General features: G+C 37.9%; 1 protein-coding gene across 1 annotated transcript in view; it reads right to left on the bottom strand.

Moving 5' to 3' along the window:
• Positions 1-22,968, bottom strand: part of MYO5A (myosin VA) — a 164,523-nt gene that overhangs the window by 117,013 nt on the left and 24,542 nt on the right. The window contains exons 3-4 of the mRNA XM_077764363.1: positions 5,350-5,460; positions 1,681-1,852 (exon numbers count right to left, since the gene is read on the bottom strand). Of these exons, the coding sequence (XP_077620489.1) occupies positions 1,681-1,852; positions 5,350-5,460 (283 nt within the window). The remainder of the gene's footprint in view (positions 1-1,680; positions 1,853-5,349; positions 5,461-22,968) is intronic.

Here is a 22,968-nt window from a genome sequence, read left to right as displayed (position 1 = left end):
ACTTTACATATTTTTATAATACTTAAATCAAAAATTACACTTTTAGAAATTTATCCAAATGAAATAATCAGAGAAAGCAAAGGGTTTTTTTTTCATAAAGGTATTTATCATAATATTATTAACAAGAGTGAAGAGCAGAAACAAACTATATAATAAAGGAAGAGTAGCTAAATATTTTCTTACATCCATATGACAGACATGGTCGACATTTGTGCTACCACTACAAATCATGTTTCTAAAGAATATTAAAAATCAGAGGAAAACATGATACAAAACTATCTACAGGCTAATTCTAATTTCATATCTATTTATACTCTCACATATACACACATATAGGATATGTCAACATAATACTGGTTATTTTTCAGTAGTGAATTACATGTAATTATTTTTCCTTTTTAAATACCTTTTTTATATTTCCTTAAATTTTATAGGAAGTGTTTTTTAAATTAATGAAGACTTCATTCAACAAATATGTATTCAGTTCCAAGTATGTCTCAAGTGTTTTCTGAGTGCTAGGTTTATAACAGTAAACAAAAAAAGACAAATCTTTATCCTCATGGACCTTCTAGTAGGAAACTCAGACAATTAACAAGAAAAAATAAATACCACAGGTTAGACAGTGAAAAGGAAAAAGGAGAAAAACTAAACAGAGAAAGAAGACGGAAACTTAGAAGGGGTAAAGGAATTTATGATTTAGATAAAGTGGGCTGGGAAGGCTTTACTGAGAAGGTAACATATATACAAGAAAAAAGTGATGGGAGAAATGAAAATTGAGAATCAGAAATATTTAGTTAATAAAGAAGAAAAAGAGTTAGTATCAAGAATACAAGAGATATAAATTCCTTTAAGAAGACAAGATAATTGTCTCTGTCCAAAGCAGCAGAGTAAGGAAAAAATGATAACTGCTGAGTTGGTTACACCAAGCAAACAGACTTAAAAGAAAATGAATGAAATCCCAGATCTGAGGCCAGGGGAGAATAATTAGTGAAAGAAAGATAAGAAGTCAGTAGAGAAAAGAGCTAGGGACAAGGGAGAAAATAAAAGTTAAGAAAAAAATAGGAAGACAAAAGAAGGAAAGCAGGGAGGAGCCCAAATGTACATGTGCTTAATTTCTAAGAGAAAGAAGAATCCTGAGCTGGGCCACTGGCAGCTAACAGTGCAGCGGGCACGGGCCCAGACAAACATACCAAGCAAGAATAGTTGCTGTGAGTTGTCAGTCCTGCACTGAGAACAAGAGAACACTAAACCTGAACCTGCTCCTAAACCTGAACCTGCTCCTAAACCTGAACCTGCTCCTAAACCTGAACCTGCTCCAAAGATAAGTCTGGACAGCTACTCTTCATACAGCAGTTCTTGTCAGAGATGAAAATAACTGGCAAACTGTCACTGAATTTGGCAAATAATTTCTTTGGAAGGAAGAAAATACGGAAGATGGGCCCAGCCCAGCTTTTTGTTTTTTTTTGTTTTGAGCAAATTTATGAACTTTACAGAAGAGCTTATTCAGCACAAAATGCGATGAGCTAATGAACACTGGCAAATCTTTTTTGATAACTCAAGTGATTCTCTTTCTAGGAGGAAATCCAACTACAGTCTTCTGTCCCCATGCACAATATTTCCATGTCTATGTCCATTAGAGGGAAGAGTTCCTGGTCCACTTAGACAGCAAGGTACACTTACCACAATATGTATAAATAAGTTTGGAGTCAATAAAGCGGACTCTGAGATTGTGGAGCACAGCAGGCTCATGAAGATAGCTGAGGGCTGTGAGGTCATTTTCACCCACAAGTATGTCAGGGTTTCTTAAGTGAGGCAGTTCCTTGGTCTTTGGATCTAGACGATATTCCAAATCCTGAAAATGCACAAGATAGAGCATCTGGATAAATCATGGCAATAAAAGTGAAACAGGTCCATGCATTTTGCTTATTTCCTATTCCTGATTTGCTTCTCAACTATTAAACGCATTGTTTTCCTGGCACATTCCCCAAAGCCACAGAAAGTGGTGGAAATGGAGTCTTTTTTCTCACTAGATGTATTAACCTGTATTAATAATTTTTGCTAATATAGCTTGAGAAGCCTAGACTGCTTTTTACCCATTAGTGAACCAGAAGTCTTTAATCTTTAAATAACCTTCTTTCTTTCCCTCTCTTTCTCTTCACCTGTGATAAGTGAGTAGGCAATAAAGAGTGGTCAAGAGCTTATCTCTACAGTCAAATCAACCCGGGTTCAAATCCTGAAAATGGTACTTACTTCTTTTGTGGCCTTGAGTATGTTACTTGATCTTAATCTTTCATTTGTAGAAAGGACATAATAGAAATAGCTCACAGGGGTGTGGTAAAAATTAAATGATGCAATGCATGGCATGTAGTAAGTATCTGGGAACCTCTGAACTCTGAGAGGTCTAAGAATCTCCTGAAATTAGCTGTTAACTGTACATATGTGCATATGTAAATATATATACATATGTGTATTGTTTTTTGGAATTATAGTTATAGTTTTCATTTGATTTTTAATGAGGTGATTGGCTTCAGAAGTTTAGAAGTACTACTCACTTTAAAGCCAAGGAAAATAAGGCTTTATGGCAAAGCCCAGCATGGAAATTATCACTCAATGTGAGTGATTAATACATAATCACTTATGTATTAAAGGCAAATAATATATGACAAGGAAAAAGGAAAAAAAACATAATTTAATTGTAGAGAAGGACTAACTGCTTCTGTAAAAAGCCACTTTTCTTAACATTGCTGAGATACAGAGGTCAAATATTCAAAATAGGTTGGAATGAATCATGCTAAATGGAGAGGAATTTATAATCTGCCCCTCGACCTCTCCCTCCCTGTCTATTAGGATATAATGTTTTTCCACAAACTGAATGGTCTTTGCACTGGTCTCTGCAATAACAAAAGTCACTCTGGCTATGTAATCTCAGGACTACTTAATATCTCTGAGCCTTGGCTTCCTTATTTGGAAAATAGTTATAATACTACCTACCAACCTACAGGGTTGTGAGAATTAACATAAGAAAATACAGCTCACAGTGCCTAATGTTGTACCTAACACAGAGCAGTTGAATACATTATTTCCTTAATTTGACATTCAAGGCCCTCTTAATCAGGCTAATTCTTCTCTGCCTTTTTCTCAACTACCCTTGCCTCTGTTTTGCTCTCCTGAAATTCATCCTCCGTGCTTCCACCAATGAATCCTTTCTAAAACACAAATCAGGGGCACCTGGGTGGTTCAGTCGGTTAAGCGTCTGACTTTGGCTCAGGTCATGATCTCATGGTTCAAGGGTTCAAGCCCTGCATCGGTCTCTGTGCTGACAGCCAGCTCAGAGCCTGGAGTCTGTCTTTAAATTCTGTGTCTCCTTCTCTCTCTGACCCTCCTCTGCTCTCTCTCTCAAAAATAAATAAAACATAAAAAATTTAAAAAAAAAACAAAACATAAATCAGGCATCCTTCCTCTGTTTAAAAATACTACAATCACTCCCCATCGCATATCACTTGAAGTCCAAGAGTTTTAACATGATCACCAGGTCCTCTAGTTCTCACCCCCCATCTTCTTGCCAGTCCTATACTCTTACTTCACATTCTAACAACATGGAACTTGTGTAGGTTCCCAAAAGCACATTACTGTGCATGCCTCCCTGCCTTCACATGTGTTCTCTGGATCCCTGAATTACACTTCCCCTTGTCTACTCATTCTTCAGACAATGTCTCTCTGACTCCTTACCTTCACCAGCCCGTCTGACCACTCTCCACTCTGTTCTACTTTTGTTCCTTGTTTTTATTATATCATGTGCCATACTAACCATAAATATATCTATCTCTCTTACCTGACATTGATGTCAAAGAGCACCTTTTGCCAACATGCTATTTAGCAGATACTTTAATATGGAAGCCTGGAACTCAAAACACACCTTTCCAAATCTCTGCTCCAGTCAACTTGTTATATTCACTATCTCCAAAATACATTCCAGTCCTCATAAGGTCTACCCCCTTCTCCTTGTCAATTCACATTCTATCTACCTTTCAAGATCCAGTCAAAATCATTCCTCCTCCTTGAAGCCTTCCCTGACAAAGCAGCCAATAATGAAATTTTCCTCTTATGGATCCTAGAGTCATTACTGTCTTTCTTTACAACATAGCAGAGTGGCTGTGAGAGCACAAATCATGAAGATAAATCTTCTGGTTTAAAATCCCAGCTTCATTCCCTAATAGCTGTATAATCTTGAGTAATCTTTCTGAGCCCTGGTTCCTTAATCCATAAAGTGGTAATAATAACTGCCCTACTTCATAGGATCATTGTGAGGATTAAATGAGTTAGAGCAAATAAAACACTAAGAACTATGCTTGGCAGATAGTAAGTGCTCCATACAAGCTAACTGTTGGGAGAGTAATACTCATATGGTAATAGTTCATCATAATCTTTTGACATCCTTAGTATTGTGGTGTTGAACTACTCTTTAGATCCTATATTTTATGTAACTTTTCATGTCTTTGTATCTAGTTTCCCTGGCTAGATAAGTTGTTTAAAGAAAATTAATGTCATAAAGGTTTTTAAGGAAAAAGTGTGACATGTCTTGTCAAATGCAGTGGCGAGATTAAAAAGTTACAACTCGGGTGCCTGAGTGGCTCAGTCATTTAAGCATCCAACTCTTGGTTTTGGCTCCGATCATGATCTCATGGTACATGAGTTTGAGCCCCACGTTGGGCTCCACACTGGTAGTGCAGAGCCTGCTTGGGATTCTCTCTCTCTGACCCTCCCCTACTTGTGCTCACACACGCCCTCTCTCTCAAATAAATAAACTTACAAAAATAATTTAAAAATAAAAATTAAATAAAAATGAGTAACTAAGAGAAGTCCACCAGTGCAGTGAATGGAGACAGAAAAATACACAGACATGAATGGTTTTAAGTTTTTCTGGTTGCTAGTGAACAGTTTTATACATAATAGCTTCTCAGTAAATATTTCTCAAATGATTATGAGCAACAAATAACAAGTATCAGGCTGGCTCCTTAAGCAATGTTTTCTTAGTTACTATGAAATAATTAATGCTAACCTAAAAAAAATAAACAGGCATATCTTTGAAAGGATTAGATGTGAATCTAAATCGAATCATAATAAATTTATAACCAAATAACAGATTTTTACAGTTCTACCATTTTGACTAACCCATTGTGGTAGAAAATTGAGTTTGCTATTTTGCTTTTTTTTCAATTTAATAAGTAAAAATATTAGATTAATTCAAAATTTAACTTCCATCTGAAGTGTGGTACGTCACAGCAAACTCCCACTTCTGAATTCCCTTCACTTTATGCCAATGACAACAAATTAAAGCAAAATTCTTACCTTTCCTTCCTCAAGGTGAAGCAAGAGGACTTTATCTCCTGGTTTATAATCTTTGAGCAGTTCTGCTGACTTCCAAACTTCCTCAGGATCCGGTATCCAAACTCTAGCAAACTAGAAGGCAAGAAGAAAAAAATTAAACTAGCAAAAAAAAAAGTATTTTAGCCCCATTTTAGCACCATCATGCCCACATTATATAAAAGGTATGCTCTGTATTGTCATAATAATTTCACAATACATGTAAGTCAATTAACTATGTTGTACACCTTAAACTTATATAGTGTGTGTGCCAATTATATCAATAAAATTGGAGGGAAAAGTATGCTCTGAATTAACAGCTACAATTAAAAAGTTTGAATTTGCTTTGGGGCGCCTGGGTGGCCCAGTCAGTTAAGTGTCTGACTTCGGCTAAGGTTGTAATCTCACAGTTTGTGGCTTCAGTCCCCGCGCCAGGCTGTGCACTGGAGCCTGTTCAGATTCTATGTGTGTGTCTCTCTCTCTGCCCCTTCCCTATCTGCTCCTGCTCTGTCTCTCTCTCTCTCTCTCTCAAAAATAAATAAACATTAAAAAAAATTTAAGTTTGAATTCGCTTTACATAGTAAATGCTACCTGAAAATATTTTTAAGTAAAAATGGACATATAAAACCATTTTTTCATTGAATGTGGACTTTCAAAAATCCCAAAACATGACTGTGAAGCTCTGGGATGGTGGCTCTTCCAGTTTCAAAAACACCACTATCTTTTTATGGCAGGATTTACAATTTGAATTTTTGATTACAGTTTTCACCCTGTGTTATGCAAAGGCTTAGTGACTTCTCAAGTATTCCTCAGCAGCCATTAAGGTGTGGAAAAGAGGAGAGTATGCTTGTGGCTTGGAGCCACAGCTGTTTTATAGACTGGGCATCCAGAATATTCTTTGAAGAAAGTTCTGTTGCTAATTTAAAAAAAGTAAGAAAGCACTGTTGTCGAGTATTTTGCCTTTATTATTTTATAAAGATGAGTGAAATGGTAGATTTGGCTAGCAGTAAGTTTGGCTCTCATAGCCTCAATATCATGAAAGAGGTATGGTAATCAATCATCAGGGGTTCTTGGAGCAGAAAACCTTTAGCCTCAGATAGATATTCTCTGGACTTAAGCCCATTTTGGACTTGAGGTCAGTTTTGAAGAAAAAGAAAACAAATATATTAACATGAATGAATCCTCCAAACACCAAACTGAAGAAATGTTTTATGACTGCTTGAATTCCTGAGGGAAGAATCTTCCTTAAAAACACTATGTACATTAAACACTGATAGTCATTTTCAGGAATATATCACATATAAAAATACCACCACCAGCAGCCTCTCTCTATTTTCTTAAGAGCTCTAAAACTACCTGAACTTAGTTATTGTTATATTATTGTTTACTTATTACTTCTCCTTCGTTAAAATATAAGCTCTGTGTCTGCCTTGTTCAACACTATACCCAGGGCCTGTGTACACAGGTGGTTCATAGCTAGGTACTTAGTATATAACAAAAGAATCTCAGAATAAAGGACATCTTCTTAAATTGAATAAAAGCAGTATGGTAAAAAAAAAAAAAAAAAGAAAAAGAAAAAACTTACCCATTGCTCTACTTTTCTCTTATTATCACAAACTCATGTAAATTTTTTGTCTGAACAGTTGGCAAAGGAAAAAGTACTGAACTAGGTTATGAGTTCTAATCCCAGGACTATCATACTGGCATTTCAGCCTTTATTTCAGGAATTTGTAAAATGGGAATGGCAGCAGTACTCATTTAGATCATCTCAAGGGCTTTCACACATAGAAACCTTGTGAAAAGCATAAGCTAATATGTAAGTACAGGTTGAGACTGTTACCAAATGTGTATTCTATAAGAAATGATTGTTCATGTTCTATGTCAAATGTTACTGAAAGTTGTTTTATAGGTTTCTTCCCAGTTTACTAAAATTTTATTCATTCAATAAAGATTTCTGCGTACCAACTGCTCTGAGTCTGAAACTCACTTTAGAAAGGCAGCATTTCTATAACTTTCTCTGGAAGGATTTACAGGTTCCAGAAGAGATATGTAATATATGAGATTCAGGATCATGAAATGACATACTACCCTAATAGGTGAAAGCACAAAAATGAAAAAATGGATCCAATTGAGTTTGCAGAAGTATGATCAACCTGCTCCAAACATGAGGAGATTTTCAACTAAATCTAGAAAGAAGCACCTTCCTTTTGTCAATAGCAAGTTCCAGCTCAGGTTTCCACAAGTGGTTTAGAAACACCAAGTGCATACTTTGCCAAAGGCTAGATTTCCAAGAGCTAGATGTTAACAACACTTGCAGATAGTCGAGGGAGGCTAAAGCCCTTACACTAACCATAGGCAAGATATTTAAACACCAAACAACACCCTGATAACCAAATTCCCCATTATCCTACCTCTATCTCTTGGGAAAGTATCCAAGGATAAATAGGTCAAAACTCAGTCTATTATTACCATTGTCTTTTTATGGTTCTTTTCCATCTTAACCGAGGAGATTGGTGACTCTGCAAAAACAACTATAGCAGAACTAACTGGGTCAGTCTGGGAGGTATATATATATACATGTATATACCTTAGCGGCTGAAACTGAGAGAAATTCCAACCTGACAATGCTTCCTATCACCTGTGTCACCTTCAATCCTATTTTCTACTTATGCCAAAGGCCCGCAAGGAAAATACATAGAGCAGCTCTGAGACACAGGACTAAACCTGTCCAGCCACATCCAGTGGGGAGACTATGGGAAGACTGCAGTGGGAAGACAGGGCCCCAAGACCATATGAGAAACCTACAAATGAAACAAAGTAGCAAGAGTCAGGCAGGAATCACACATGAGGGTGGACACACACACCCAGGATTTCTTGGTGCTCAGGATTTCTTGGTGAAACAGAAGCAGCTAGCAAAAGATAACCCTAGCCAAAGTGAATCAGACTGGACCCAGATGCCAGCAAGACAAGGGAGTGTCCAATGTCATGCTCTGTCATAATTAGCTAGTAGAGGGTGAGGCTTTCCTGTAATGCTCCTCATTCCCTTTTCCTACTCATGCTACTCTAATTTTATCCCTCATTATCTTTTGAGTCCCTCAAAAATCTTATGATATTTCAGACTTTATCTTTGTTATTTACAGATCTACCTCCCACACCAGACCATATACTCCTTAAAGCCATGCTGGAATCCCCTCTAAGGCTGGCCAAGTTCCTGGCCCATGTTTGTAAAGCAGCACATTTATGCTGATTTTATTTAAGACAGAGGTAGAACAAGGTAAGGAAAAGAGATGGGAGAATTGGGATGAGATGCAGCAAAGGCAAACGTCACAGGCCTACCCCAGGATTTTTCCTGAAGCCACTAAGCACAATTGATATGGGTAAGAGTCAGAGACTAAGAGAAGAGAGATCCATGAATTAGTAGGCAGAGGAAACACTGCTGTAGGAACAGATATAAGGGAAAGCAAGGATCTGAGGCACTGTGACTAAAGCCAAAAAAAAAAAAAACAAAAACAAAAAAACCCTGTAGGAGATGAAGAAAAGATAAAAAGGCTTAAAATAGATAATGTTAAAATGTAAACACACATCAAAGAAGATTAATGACAATTCAAAGGAACGCCTGATTAGAAAGGAGAATAAGGACAAAATGGGGATGTGCTAAATTTTATGATAACAGGCAAAAGCTGAGTAAATAATGCTAGCACAGATTTAACTTGTATCATAGCTCACAAGGAAAATAAAAACTATCTGTCCTCCTACAACACAGTTTAATCAGGCCTGCCTGACAATGATGAGGTAACAGTGACAGAGACTAATGGAAGAGCACTGGAAAGATGGGTTCAGGGGACATGCTTGCACTGGTACTAGCCAGAAAGGGGCACAAACAGTGCTGGGTCAGCCTAGCAGAGCACTCCTACCTTCTCGGGATCACACCCGTCCCAGCATACGTAAAGAGGCACCAGTCATCTTTCTTTTCTTCGTATCCTCCCACAATGACAACACTCAAAAGGTTCCTGAATAATGCAGATGACTCATGGGAAATTTTGCTAACCTGCATTTTGTCAGTCAAGGAACTCCGAGGTGCGAGCACCAAGAACAGTTTTTTTGATGCCTCAGACACTTTGGGAACAAGACCAAAAACACTAACAAAGTAAATGACCAGTCCCCAAATCCCAAAAAATCTGACCCATGTGATTCTCTCTCCTCCCCACACACATTACTCACTTTTCATATGGCATATGTACACATCTTTCCTAGCTCTTCTATTAAATCATACACAGCTTGGCAAAAGAGAACAATCTCCCCTTTTTCAGCCAGCATGCTCCTATTTATCATTCATATCTGTGTTAAAGTACCACCACCTCGAAGAAGGCTTTCCTCATCATTTGGTGGCATTCTATCCTCAGTGTCCCCATGACCTCAATCTTCCACTAGAATTCTTATCCTACTAAATGATAACTTTGCATGTCTAATCTCCCTTCAGCAAGTATGAGCTCCTTGGGGGTAGGAGTGTCTCTCATTCATCTTTGTCTCTTCAGCACTGAATACAGGGCCTATAATAATTTCTGAATGACCCTTTGTCATGTGAATGTTCTTGCCTTCAGTCATTATACTCTAAGAGGGTAGACTAAAAGAAGTACTAGCAACAGGCTCTCAGACTCTTCTAGAAGGGTCTATAATTTCCAGAAATAGAGAAAGATGCAGGCAACATTAGATAGTTGAGTTACCTAAGAAATCAAGGAAAAAGAACCAGACATGTAGGGAAATTAGTAATAAACTATTCTTTCCTTTACCATCCCCCCCAAACCCGTCTCTATCCCTTCATAATTCATATGTTTAAAGTGGAAGCTACTACTCACTTCTAGAACAGACAGCCCCACTCCCAACCCTACCACAAATTCCTCACTCAGAAGGTGAAGAAGTATTGTAATGACCACTTCCACCGGCCATCTGCTGGAGCAGCAAAGTGAAGCCAGAGCATTAGAGCAGGGTAAGGAGTCACACTACAATGGGAGGAAAGAGATGGCTGGGGGCGAACACACCGTGCACTGTAGGTTGGGGTGGAAATGAAGAGCAGAAGCGTTCTGTGCTCCTACTGCAGCTCTAGAACAATGCTGCTGATGAGCGAAATGACAAACACCAACCCCGCTTCGCAGAACTTGACAAAGACTGTGAGGAATGACAGCTAACATTTATTGAGCAGTTTCTCTGTGTCAGTAAAGGCCTAGATATTTTACATACATAATTTCATCCAATCATCACGATAACCCCATTACTAACCCATTTTAATAGATATTGAGACTCACACCTGAAAAGTGGTAGAGCCAGGGTTCAAGTCTTTGTCTATTCTACAAGCCAAACATTCTTTCCACTTTAGCAAGCTTTCCCCTGTTCAAACAGCAGATCTTATCAAGAAACCTCCCTCCCTCAATTCAAAATTGTTCCTCTTGTTATAATTGAAACAGCTATTAAACTGGTCCATGTCATCAGGTGAGACTTGAGAATGTTTCATTTAAGATGTCAACCCCACAGTAATCAGCTGGCATCCATTCTGCAGTATTCCAATTGGCTCTGACTAGAGAATGAGGTCCTGCCAAAAATGAGTTGAGGAAATAATAGCAAAAAATCACCTGAGGGTGAGAAAGACTAAAATTTTAATAAATCAAGGATTCCAGCTTAACTTACTTCTATAAATAAACAAAATGATAGGGTTGATTTAAGACTTTTAATTTTTTCCTAACTCTTGAAATTAACTTGCATGTACTATGAAATGTGCATGACTTAAAAGTAAATTGAAATTGTCAGCTTCCAGCAGGCATTGAAATTATTTTAATCTCATGAAGAAAACAACTTTTGAAGTTAATGGATATGTTTTGTTACCATCAAGAAGCAAAAGTTAAATAAACTTATTTCTCTAGAAATTTACATGAGATGGCAGAGCTTTGGAATGAATATTTTTAGACACTGCAGTTCTTTAACATTCTGTAAACATTATTTTTGGAACTAAGTCTCACTTTACAAGCACAGTCTTCATATGCACATCAAGAAAAAATACTATTTCTGTCTACAATCAGCTAGTGGTATTTGAGGATAAATTACAAAATTTTAAATACGAAAAAATAATCAAAGTTAAAACAATCACCAACAAAGAAAGAAATCATCTTGATCATCTTCATTAGAAGGACTCTGTTTCACTAGGATGAAGAAAACACCTAATTTTCCTGTCTTTTACTTAATTCTTACAATATTCTTTATAATTGTTATTATTAAAGATGCTCTTCATTCAACAGCCTGAGCAAAGTTAAACAATGGGCCAGAAAGTCACTCAGCTAATAAATGACAGAGGAGTCAAACCCAGAGTGATCTCCAACTTCAAGATGTTTAGAATGCATAAGGAACCGGAGCGCCTGGGTGGTTCAGTTGGTTAAGCGTCTGACTTCGGCTCCGGTCATGATCTCATGGTTGGTAGGTTTGAGCCCCGCATCAGGCTCTGTGCTGACAGCTAGCTCAGAGTCTGGAGCCTGCTTCAGATTCTGTGTCTCCCTCTCTCTCTGACCCTCCCCTGCTCGCACTCTGTCTCTCTCTCAGAAATAAGTAAGAACCTTAAAAAAAATTTTAGAATGTATAGGGAAGAATAAGATAGACATAATTCAAATAAATCACTTTCTCCTGATTGTGACCAAAGTTGCCCAATTAAGCAAAACTCACACCTTCCTATTATTTTCAACACTTGCTTCCAATTTGGAGAACAGTATAAAAAGGGTCATATTAAATATCTACAGGCCTGTGTATATAAATAATGTCTTCCTCCTCCATAGACTATCATTCTGATAAACGATCTGGTGCTGAAAGAAGTCATGGATAATTTTTAAATCTCAAATATAATGTCTCAACATGGTTAAGTTTTTTTTTTTTAAATATTTTTTTAAATGTTTTATTTATTTCTTAGGAGAGAGAGAGAGAGACAGCGTGAGCAGGGGAGGGTCAGAGAGAGTGGGAGTCAGAGACTGAAACAGGCTCCAGGCTCTGAGCTGGCAGTCAGCACAGAGCCCGACGCGGGGCTCGAACCAGCGAACTGCGAGATCATGACCTAAGCGAAAGTCGGATGCTTAACCGACTAAGCCACCCAGGCGCCCCTCAACATGGTTAAGTTTTGAAGGAATTGGACAAATACGTTATATGAGACAACATAGATAAGCAGGCACCAGTGAGTAGTTCCCTCCCATTTATAACCTTTGCTTTGCTCCCAGCTTTGAGGACAGGCACTTCTGGCTACAATCATGGTCTGGTGCTAACAATACATTACAAGTCATTCATGATCTGGCCTCTGTAGAAAGGCAGAACTTTAAAAAAACAACAACCCGCTTTAAAAACTCAGTTTAAGTGTTATGACCTCCAGGCAGGCTTCCTTGACCAGCACATTAAGACAGGGGCTCCTGCTTAGACTGTCTATAATATCTGGTTTCTATCTCTATCTATGCATTTGCCACATTCTATTATTATTATCTTTTCACTCGCACACCTCTTTAACTATTAGATTGTTACCTCTTTGAGGACAAGGTCTGTGATTTACCCACTGGCATCACCTCCATACCTGGCCCAGTGCTTAGCAGACAGATGCTCAAGAGATGTCTGCTGAGTGAATGAATAAATGAACAGACGAGTCTTTAGGAATCACAGAACATCCACAGATTTGTCCACAGATTTGAAGTGTGAGGAAATGTTATGCAGTGAGCCAGTCAAGGCAGAAGTCACAGCAGAGATTTGAAAATAATTTAATCAGAGGCGTGTTAGTGGTTCAGTTGGTTAAGGGTCCAACATCAGCTCAGTTCATGATTTCACATTTCGTGAGTTCAAGCCGCTGACAGCGTTGAGGTTGGAACCTACTTCATTCTGTGTCTCCCTCCTATGCTGCCCCTCCCCCACTCATGCTCTGTCTCTCCCTCACTCGAAAATGAATAAGTATTAAAATAATAATAAAAATAATAATAAGTATGATTGTAATAATACAAGCATGAATGGAAAAGAGTACCCAGTCATCCACACTTAAAAACACAAGTGGGCTTGCCTAAATAAAAGAGCATTTCTCAATAGAAGCTTACTTTAAAAATGAAGAATAGAACATGAATAAACATGAAGTGCCTTTCTGTTAGTAAAATGTATTCATGTTTCTCTTATGTGCTACCTATCACTCTGCCTACAGCTTGAGTAGACTTTTTTGATCGACAGAACTCCCATAAAAACTGCTTTTTTAAAAAACCTACAAATTTCTACTTTGTAACATTAATATTTTTAAATGCATATACAACAGGTTAGGCTAAAAATATAAGGCTGCTGGACTCATCTGATATATAGAAAGACAAAACTAAAAGCACAGTAAGTACCAACAAGGCAGGTGGCCCCAGAGTTACCCTAAAAAGAGAGAACTGCAGAAATGACTGGACCCAAGGAGCTGCTGGCCATGTTTGCACTGTCAGCATGGTGAGACTATTACTAGTGAAACACGAAGAAATCATTAGACACTGAGGTTATAAAATACTGACTCAATAATTTCCAAATGTCTAGAGAGATCAAGCGGACACTCTTTTCCCTCAACTGTGACAGCCCTACAGTGCAAAATGATATTACAGAATTGATAAAGAAGTTATCAGTCTGGCAACTGACTGGTTGTGGGTTCTCAATAGGACTGAGAGGAACTGACAGGACAAAGCGGATAACAGGAAGATCAAATTGTCCCTCGATTTTAGGTATAAATCTCTTTTTATGAGATTTATGAAATGAAGGTCATGAAATGAAGAACATGTGTTTTTGAACAAATGTTACTCCAGCTGTATACCCTAAGAGAGTATTTTGAAAGACAAATGCAGCACAAGCAAGCTGAGGTTCTGAAAGAACTTGCAATGGCGCCTGGGTTGAGTTAGTTGCCTGAGCATCCAACTTCAGTTCAGGTCGTGATCTCATGGCTCTGGAGTTGGAGCCCTGCATCAAGCTCTGTGCTTTCAGAAGCAGCAGAGCCTGCCTCCCTCCCTGTCTTCCCCTCCTCTGCTCAGGCTCTGTCTGTCTCTCTCTCTCTCTTAAAAGTAAATAAACAGTAAAAAAAAATTGTTTTGTTTTGTTTTTTTTTTACAAATAGTTTATTGAAAAAAATTGTTTTTTAATGAAAGAACTTGTGCCTCAGACTCTTCCTCAAAGGTCAACCTGGTGTCCTATCAGTGACTTGACCAAACCCTTCTAGAAGATCAAAATGAATCTCCTTGGAAATAAGAATTTCATTTGGTCTATGATGACTGAGGAAGGACATTATTTTTTTGTCAATGCTTCTCACTTAAAAAAAAAAAAATCCATGACTTTTTTTCTTAATACAGAAAAAAACCTAAAAATTTTAAATAATGCCAAATTATCACATACCTACAATTGCTTTCATTTATTATTATTATAGAGTAAATTTCCCCTTTCGAATTTTTACCTATCTTCTTAGATACTTAAACTTCTGTTACAGAAAATTTCATTGGTATTTTAGTAGTCTTCATACAAAAGAGGTTCTGTTTGGCTAACTCATTATTTGACCTTCATAAGAGCTACTCTAAATTTACTTTATTTTCAATCTGTATCTGGGATAATCAGCTCCTTCTATTTACTACCCACTGTGTAAAAAGTACTTCCTTTTATTTGACCTATAACTACTTCTTTTAGCTTCAAAAGATGCCTCTGGGTGTTATGCTGAGCGAAATAAGTCAGGCAAAGAAGGAAAGATACTATATGTTTGCACGTATAGGTGAATTAGGAGGAACTTAACGGAGGACCACGGGGGAGAAGGTGGTGAAAAATATGTGGGGACAGGGAGGGAGGCAAACCATGAGAGACTCTTGAATGCTGAGAACAAACTGAGGATTGATGGATGTGGGGGGGAGGGGAAAGGGGGGTGATGGGCATGGAGGAGGGCACTTGTTGGAATGAGCCTGGGTGTTATATGGAAACCAACTTGACAATAAACTATTTAAGAAAAAAAAAAGAAAAAGTTACAAAATGTCTATAAGAGGGGCAGGTCAGATGATTATAGCAAATAAACTTTCTATTCACAAACAGAAAAAAAAAAAAGTCTCTGAGTTCTTACTTACATAATGAATAAGTCCACGTTGCCCTCTTCTTGTGTTTCATGGCTTTCTGAGCTTCCACCAGACAAAAAGTTCATTCTTATCCTTCTATACTGACGGGTCCAATTTTTTTTAACACTGCCTCATATCCTCCCACTCATTCTAACTTATTTTTAATCTCTTTGAATTTCAATTTTCTTACTTACAAAATAAAGCAATTAGTGTAGAATCCAGAGTCCAAGTTAAGAGCATGGGCTTTGGGAGTCAGACAGACCTAGTGACTCCAATACTTTCCAGCTGCATGACCTTGAGAAAATTATCCAACTTTCTTTCTCAGCATCCTTATTCATAAAACTGATTATTAATAATATATATATATCAATAATCAACAGTACTATAATTGTACTGTATGGTGGTATGTATGATATAACATATATACTTGTGGAATCACTATGCTGAACACCTGAAACCAAAAATGTAACACTGTGTTTCAACTATACTTCAGTAAAAATAATATGTACATCACAGAGTTGTTATGCAGATAAATGAGATAAAGTTTAAAGATCATTACACTGTATTGTCAGTACTCCTGTCCTACCCCACCTCTAGATTTAATCACTTCATTGTGCTTAATCTAAATTTTTTTGCTGTATCAACAATGCACTATGTGCTTTAACCCCTGCCCCAAGCCTTAGTATCACCTCATGAAGGTCTTGTTTCTGAGCTCCTGCTATGCCAGCCTAGAACACCCAAACTCTCTGACTTCAAGGCTATTACTGAGCTTGCTGCCCAGAGCATCCTCCCCTCAGCCCCCAACTCTCCTTAAGGCTGGTTCCCACTCACTATTCAGGTCTCAGTTTAGATGTCTCCTTCTCAGAAAAGTCCTCCCTGGCTACCCTGGCTTTGCTTGCCTGGGATTATCTGTCTTCCCACCTAAACTGAAACCCCTGTAAAAGCAGGGTCCACCACTAATTCCAGAACCTAGAACAATAACTTTTAAGTACTCAGTACTCAATAAATATGTGAGGAATAAATGTGCTCAGGATAGTGCATGGCTAGCTAAAAAAATAGATTATGACAGGGATGTGAAAGACCTCACATGCCATGTTAGGCAGTTTGACCTTTATACTGCAGAAGACAGGGATTCTATAAAGGTTTTTAGGCAGGGTAATGAGTGACTGATATTTCTAATACCCTAGTTCTAATTGGCAGTTCGTTAAACGTCATCAAAAGTACATCTTGTACAACCTTCTGTTTATGATCAGTTGTTCTCCCTTCCCCCAATTATCCATTTGCTACTAGCATTCACATTTTGTATGTAGACAATATGTAGCTAATATACACATAACTGCTTCCAAAAGCCATTCATATTAGGCAAAGAGGGCTTGCATCTGAGGGACTGGGAGTCAGCTTTCCCTAAGGGCAGGGTCTGGGAGGGCAGTTCAGCTGGTATTGTCTCCTGAAAGCTGGGAGCTGGCTGGGAGATTCTTGCCCTGGAAAGAAGAGCCTTGGGTGTAAGGAGGAGGGGAGGAGGAGCAAGGGGACAGAGGAGACACTGTAGTGAGCTGGCTTTGACAGGCCAGATGAGCAGGACACCTTGAAGGCTGGCTGAGTCACCTAAGGGAAAGAACCCTACTTGCCTGCTTCTGAATGCAAGCGTGCACTCCTGGGGCACCTGGGTGGCTCAGTCAGTTAAGCTTCCAACTTTGCCTCAGGCCATGATCTCACAGTTCATGAGTTTGAGCCCCGCATTGGGCTCTGCACTGATAGCTGGGATTCTCTGTCTCCCTCTCTTTCTGCCTTTCTGGCTTGCACTCTCTCTTTCTCAAAAATAAGTAAGTAAACATCAAAAAAATAAAAGTAGTATTCACTACTAGGCTCCAGGGTGCCCTTATCCCATTAGCCCCTCCTACTTTTTAAATTTTTTTAAAATATCCTTTTAGCTGAATTTTTGCTGGAAAAAAATTGACCTAGGGCCTATATTTGGAAGAAAGGCTGACTAAAAAGATGTTTACAGAAACTTTAGAAACAAAATACATCTTAAACAAAGTCAAAATACAGAGGCCAAAAAAATTTTGTAACAAATTCCTTAATGTATAAAGAACTCTTACAAATTAACAAAAAAATAACAAAAAAATAAACAACCCAGTAGCAAAATAGGCAAAAGAAAACAGGCAACTCAGAGAAGCACCACTTAAAAGAATTAAACATAAGAAAAGATGTCCAATCTCATTAATACTTTTAAAAATACAAATTTAAAATATAACTTAAAATTTTGTATACGGAATTTGAAAAGACTGAAAGGGTTGATAATAACATGTTGGGAAGAAAGGAGACAATCAGGCATTTTCATATATTGGTGATAAGATAAACAGGTACAATGTTTTCAGACAGAAATTTGGTAATTTCTTTTACAGTGTAAAATTTATATTTCAGGGATGCATATCAAACTGGGAGGAAGGCATACTTTTGATTTTGTACTTTATTTCTATATTTTACATTTTTTATAAGTGTTGCTTTTTAAATAAAACCCAAAGTTTAAAAACTATATGTATCCATGACTCAGAAAATCTATATCTAGAAATTTTTCCCATGAGATGCTCAGAAATACTAATAATTATTTCCAAAGTTGTTCTGTAGCATTGTTTGTAGAAGTGAAAATCTAGAAATGACACAAAGGTTAATATACATCTATATTAATAAAAAGCTTAATATAAGTATAGTAATATACAGCTAACAGATTAAGGAAATCTGTACAATGGAATACTAAAAATGAATAAAGTAGGTCTATATGCATTGACATGGAAAGATCCTATTAATTGAAAAAGGACAAGTTGCAAAAGAGCATCATTTTATGATTCTATATAAATGTTCAATATATATTCATATATCCATATAATAGAGTGGCTTGGCCGTCACAGATTTTTATTTATGGTTTATACTCTTTGTAAACAATGCTGAAAGTCTATGGCATCTGAACATTGATCTTTATGCCTCGTCATGAATGAATGACACCCTTTGTTTGACCTCTCTTTGGAAGGTAGATCAGAGCTGGACAGAGGGCCTGGCCCTGCCCTGGACTCTATCTCAGTGGGGCTTTGCTCTTTCCTATTAGTCTGTGTGTGCACTCCTGCAGAGATATAAAACTGTTTCTTCGTAGGAAAATGCTGTGAGAGAAAGCCACATGTTTGCACCTGTGATGGAAGTGAAGCTTATGAAGAGGACTCTGAAAAGTGACTGTTCTAACCATATACTGTCTCCTCTATTCCAATGCCTATATCCCTGCTTAGCCTTAGTCTACAGAGGCAGAGCTCCCTGCCCTCCTTTCCAGCTTTACCTTTTCCTACACACCCCCTTGGTTTTTTTGTGCTCCAACCCCAGTGGCCTTTTTTAGTTCTTTCTCCACCGCAAGATTACTCGCAATTTGTGTCCTCAGCTTAGAATTCTCCTCCCCTCCTCTCATTAACAACTAGGCTTCTCTCAAACCTCAACTTGGCTGTTTTCTGAGAAGTGTCCCTGATTGATCAGCTCCAGCTGCCCTGTGTACCCTTATAGCACTGAAAACCTTCCCCTTTGGGTGCTCAGCACAGTTATGACATGACATTTGTCTCTCTCCTTCCAGTTAGTTCCTTCCTGTCTATTATTGTCTATTGTTTCATGTCTATCATCTAGAACAACCTGGCATATGAAGGGATGATATGTGCATGTAGGCGTGTATAATTGTGGATAATACATTAAACATACTATATAAAAACTTACCACCAGGAATGAAGAAGTGGAATTTGAAATTATAAACACAATACCATTTACTTTAACCCCCCACTCCCAAATTAAATACTTAAGTATAAATCTTTTCTTAATGTTTTATTTATTTCTGAGAAAGAGAGAGAGAGATTGAGAGAGAGAGAGAAACAGTGTGAGCAGGGGAGGGTCAGAGAGACAGGGAGACACAGAATCTGAAACTGGCTCCAGGCTCCGAGCTGGAAGTCAGCACAGAGCCCAATGCGGGGCTCGAACCCACGAACTGTGAGATTATGACCTGAGCCGAAGTCGGATGCTTAACCAACTGAGCCACCCAGGCGCCCCAATACTAAAGTATAAATCTAACAAGATATGCACAAGACGTATATGAGGAAAACTACAAAATTCTGGCGAGTAAAATCAAAGAACTAAATAGGTAGAGAGATATTCCATGTTCATGACTAGGAGGGCTCAATATTGTCAATATGTCAGTTCTTCCCAACTTGATCTACAGACTTAATGCAATCCCAGTGAAACGCCTAGCAAATAATTTTATGGATATCAACAAAATGATTCTAAAGTTGTTGTTTTTTTTTTTTAATGTTTTTATTATATAAAGAGAGAGAGAAACAGAGCGTGAGCATGGGAGGGGCAGAGACAGGGAGACACAGAATCTGAAGGAGGCTCCAGGCTCTGAGCTGTCAGCACAGAGCCCAATGTAGGGCTCAAACTCATAAACTGTGAGATTATGACCTGAGCCAAAGTTGGACACTTAACAGACTAAGCCACCCACGTGCCCCAAACTGATTCTAAAGTTTATATGGAGAGGCAAAAGACCCGTGATCGCCAACACAATTTTAAAGAAGAACAAAGTTGGAGGACTGACACTAACTGACTTCAAAAGTTATTATGAAGCTATAGTAAAAAAATAAATAGATCAGTGGGACAGAAGAGAGAAAACAGAAGTAGATCCATATAAATACAGCCAATTAATCTTTGACAAAGAACAAGGCAGTAGCAATACAATAGAGCAAAGACAGTCTTTTCAGTAAATGCTACTAGAATAACATGCAAAAAAGAAAAAAAATCCAGACACAGACCTTGTAACTTCACAAAAATAAACTCAAATGGATCATAGACCTAAAATGTAAAACACAAAATTATAAAACTCCTGGAAGATAACACAGAAGAAAACCTAGATGATTTTGGGTATGGTGATATCTTTTTAGATACAACACCAAAGGCATGACCCATGAAAAAAATAATTGATAAGTTGGACTTAACTAAAATTAAAAACTTCTGCTCTGTTAAAGACAATGTCAGGAAAATAAGAAGACAAGTCAGACTGAGAGAAAATATATGCAAAAGACACAAATGAAAAGGAATTCTCCAAAATATATAAAAAATTCTTAAAACTCAACAGTAAGAAAACAAACAGCTGATTTTAAAAAATGGACCAAAGATCTTAAAAGACACCTCACCAAAGAAGGTATACAAATGGCAAATAAGTATAAAAAGGGATGCTCCATATCACATATCATCAGGAAAATGCAAATTAAGACATCTAAAAGATACCACTATACACTTACTAGAAACAGCCAAAATTCGGAACACAGTCAAAGATGACGAGCAACAGAGACTCTCATCCATTGCTTGTGGAAATGCAAAATGGTACAGCCATTTTGGAAGTCAATCTGGTGGGTTATTACAAAATCAAACATAGTCTTATATGAAACAACAATCGCAAACCATGGTATTTATATAAATGAGCTGAAAGCTTATGTCTACACAGAAATTTGTACACAGCTGTTTATAGTAACTTTATTCATAACTGCTAAAACTTGGAAGTAACCAAGATGTATTTCAGTAGGGCATGGTAAATCAACTGTGGTACATCCAGATAATGGAATACTATTCAGTGGTAAAAAGAAATGAGCTATCAAATCATGAAAACATATGGAGGAATCTGAAAGAGCTGCATCTGTATGATCCCAACCATATGATATTTTGGAAAAGGCAAAACCATAGACAGAGACAATAAAAATATCACTGATTGCCAGGGTACGTGTGGGGAAGAGATGAACAAGAAGAGCACAGGTGATTTTTAGGGCAGTGAAAAAACCCTGTGTGATACGGCTACATGTCATGACACATTTTCTACACTCATGAATGTACAACACCAAGGGTGAATTGCAATGTAAAAATGATGGACTCTGGGTAATTATGATGTGTCAATGAAGGCTCTTCAACTGTACTCTGGTAGAGGATGTAATAACTGGGGGGGCTATTTATGTGTGGGGACAGGGGTTATAGGGGTAATCTCTGTACCTCTCCCTCAGTTTTGCCATGAACCATAAGCTTCTCTTTAAAAACACAATAAAGTATTTTCAAAAAGTTAGGCACTTGGTTGAAATTTGTCATTCATTCATTCATTTATTTAAATTTAAGTAATTTCTAAGCGTCTGAGTCCTGATGGCATCTCAGGTCATGATCTCATGGTTGTGGGATCAAGCCCCTCATTGAGCTCTTGCACTGACAGCACAGAGCTTGTTTGGGATTCCCTCTCTCTCCCTCTGCCCTGCTCATGCATACACACATACCCTCTCTCAAAGTAAATAAATAAACATAAAAAAAGAGTTGCATGCTCTTCAAACTGAGCCAGCCAGATGTCCTAAAATTTGTCATTTTATGTAAATGAATCTATCTCTATATCAAGAATAGTTAATTCTAGGAATTAATAGTGATTATGACAGGGGGAAAAAGTTCTTTTAATCTTCTATAGCATGTCTATTTTGTTTTTCGAGTGTGAAGGAAGAAATAAGAACTAAATACTAATTACCACTGAAACTTGTCAAATAACTTCAGAGTCTTTAGCTAAAACTCAAAGAACCTCAACTATATCATCTACAATTTGATCTATTTATATTCAGCTTTTAACTCACCCAGGAAACACTGCAGAATTTAGGAAAACCCCTAGCTATTCAAACCACAAAGAAAGTGTTAAAGATTATTTGGTCCAAACATTTCATTCACAGCAAACTTAAAGCTCCAAGGGCAGTACACCTAGACTGGCTCAGACCAGATGCAGTACCAGACCCACGATGCCCTAAGCCCCAAGATCTGAGATTCTTTTTGGCTCCCTCTGATTCCAGCTCTCTCTGCCTCTTTGTGTCTCTCAGTCTCTGTCTCCCACCCCCATTCTCTCTCCCTCCCCCCTCCCCTTGTTCCCCATCTCACTGAATTTCTCTCCCTCTCTCACATCTCTCTGTCTCTCTCTGAGTCAAGCTTAATAGTTCTGTAAGAAATTATACAGCTGCACAAATGGCATGAGGAAAGCAAAATCAAGACTGAACAAAAATTGGACTTCATTATAGCTCAGTTTCCCACACTCTTCCTGCAGTAGACAGAGTTAAACTGGAGACTGGTATAAGGAGGCCCATAGGAAAATTTTTTCCTTAGCATCATTTCCTTAGCTTCAACCCTTAGCTGTGCTTCTAGCACAATCAAAATCTACAGAGATACAAAGTGCCAAACCATATGTAATCATTCATTCAGCAGTGTTTACTGAGTACCAGTTCTATACTAGGCATAGGTCTTGGTCCTGAGACACAGCATCGGTTTTGGCAGGTAGGCTTATGCTTGGGTTCCCTTGTATCTATCCATTTGGGAGAGTCTATGAGAACCATGACATCTAACTGTAGGCTGGTCCACACTATAGATGCTCATTATATTAAGTCTTTATAATCGTGTCCACTGATTGACTTCAGAGGGT

The sequence above is a fragment of the Crocuta crocuta genome, unplaced genomic scaffold (assembly GCF_008692635.1).
Source record: "Crocuta crocuta isolate KB4526 unplaced genomic scaffold, BGI_CrCroc_1.0 scaffold102, whole genome shotgun sequence".
Lineage (NCBI taxonomy): Eukaryota > Metazoa > Chordata > Mammalia > Carnivora > Hyaenidae > Crocuta > Crocuta crocuta.
This window is presented reverse-complemented; position numbering and strand designations above follow the sequence as displayed.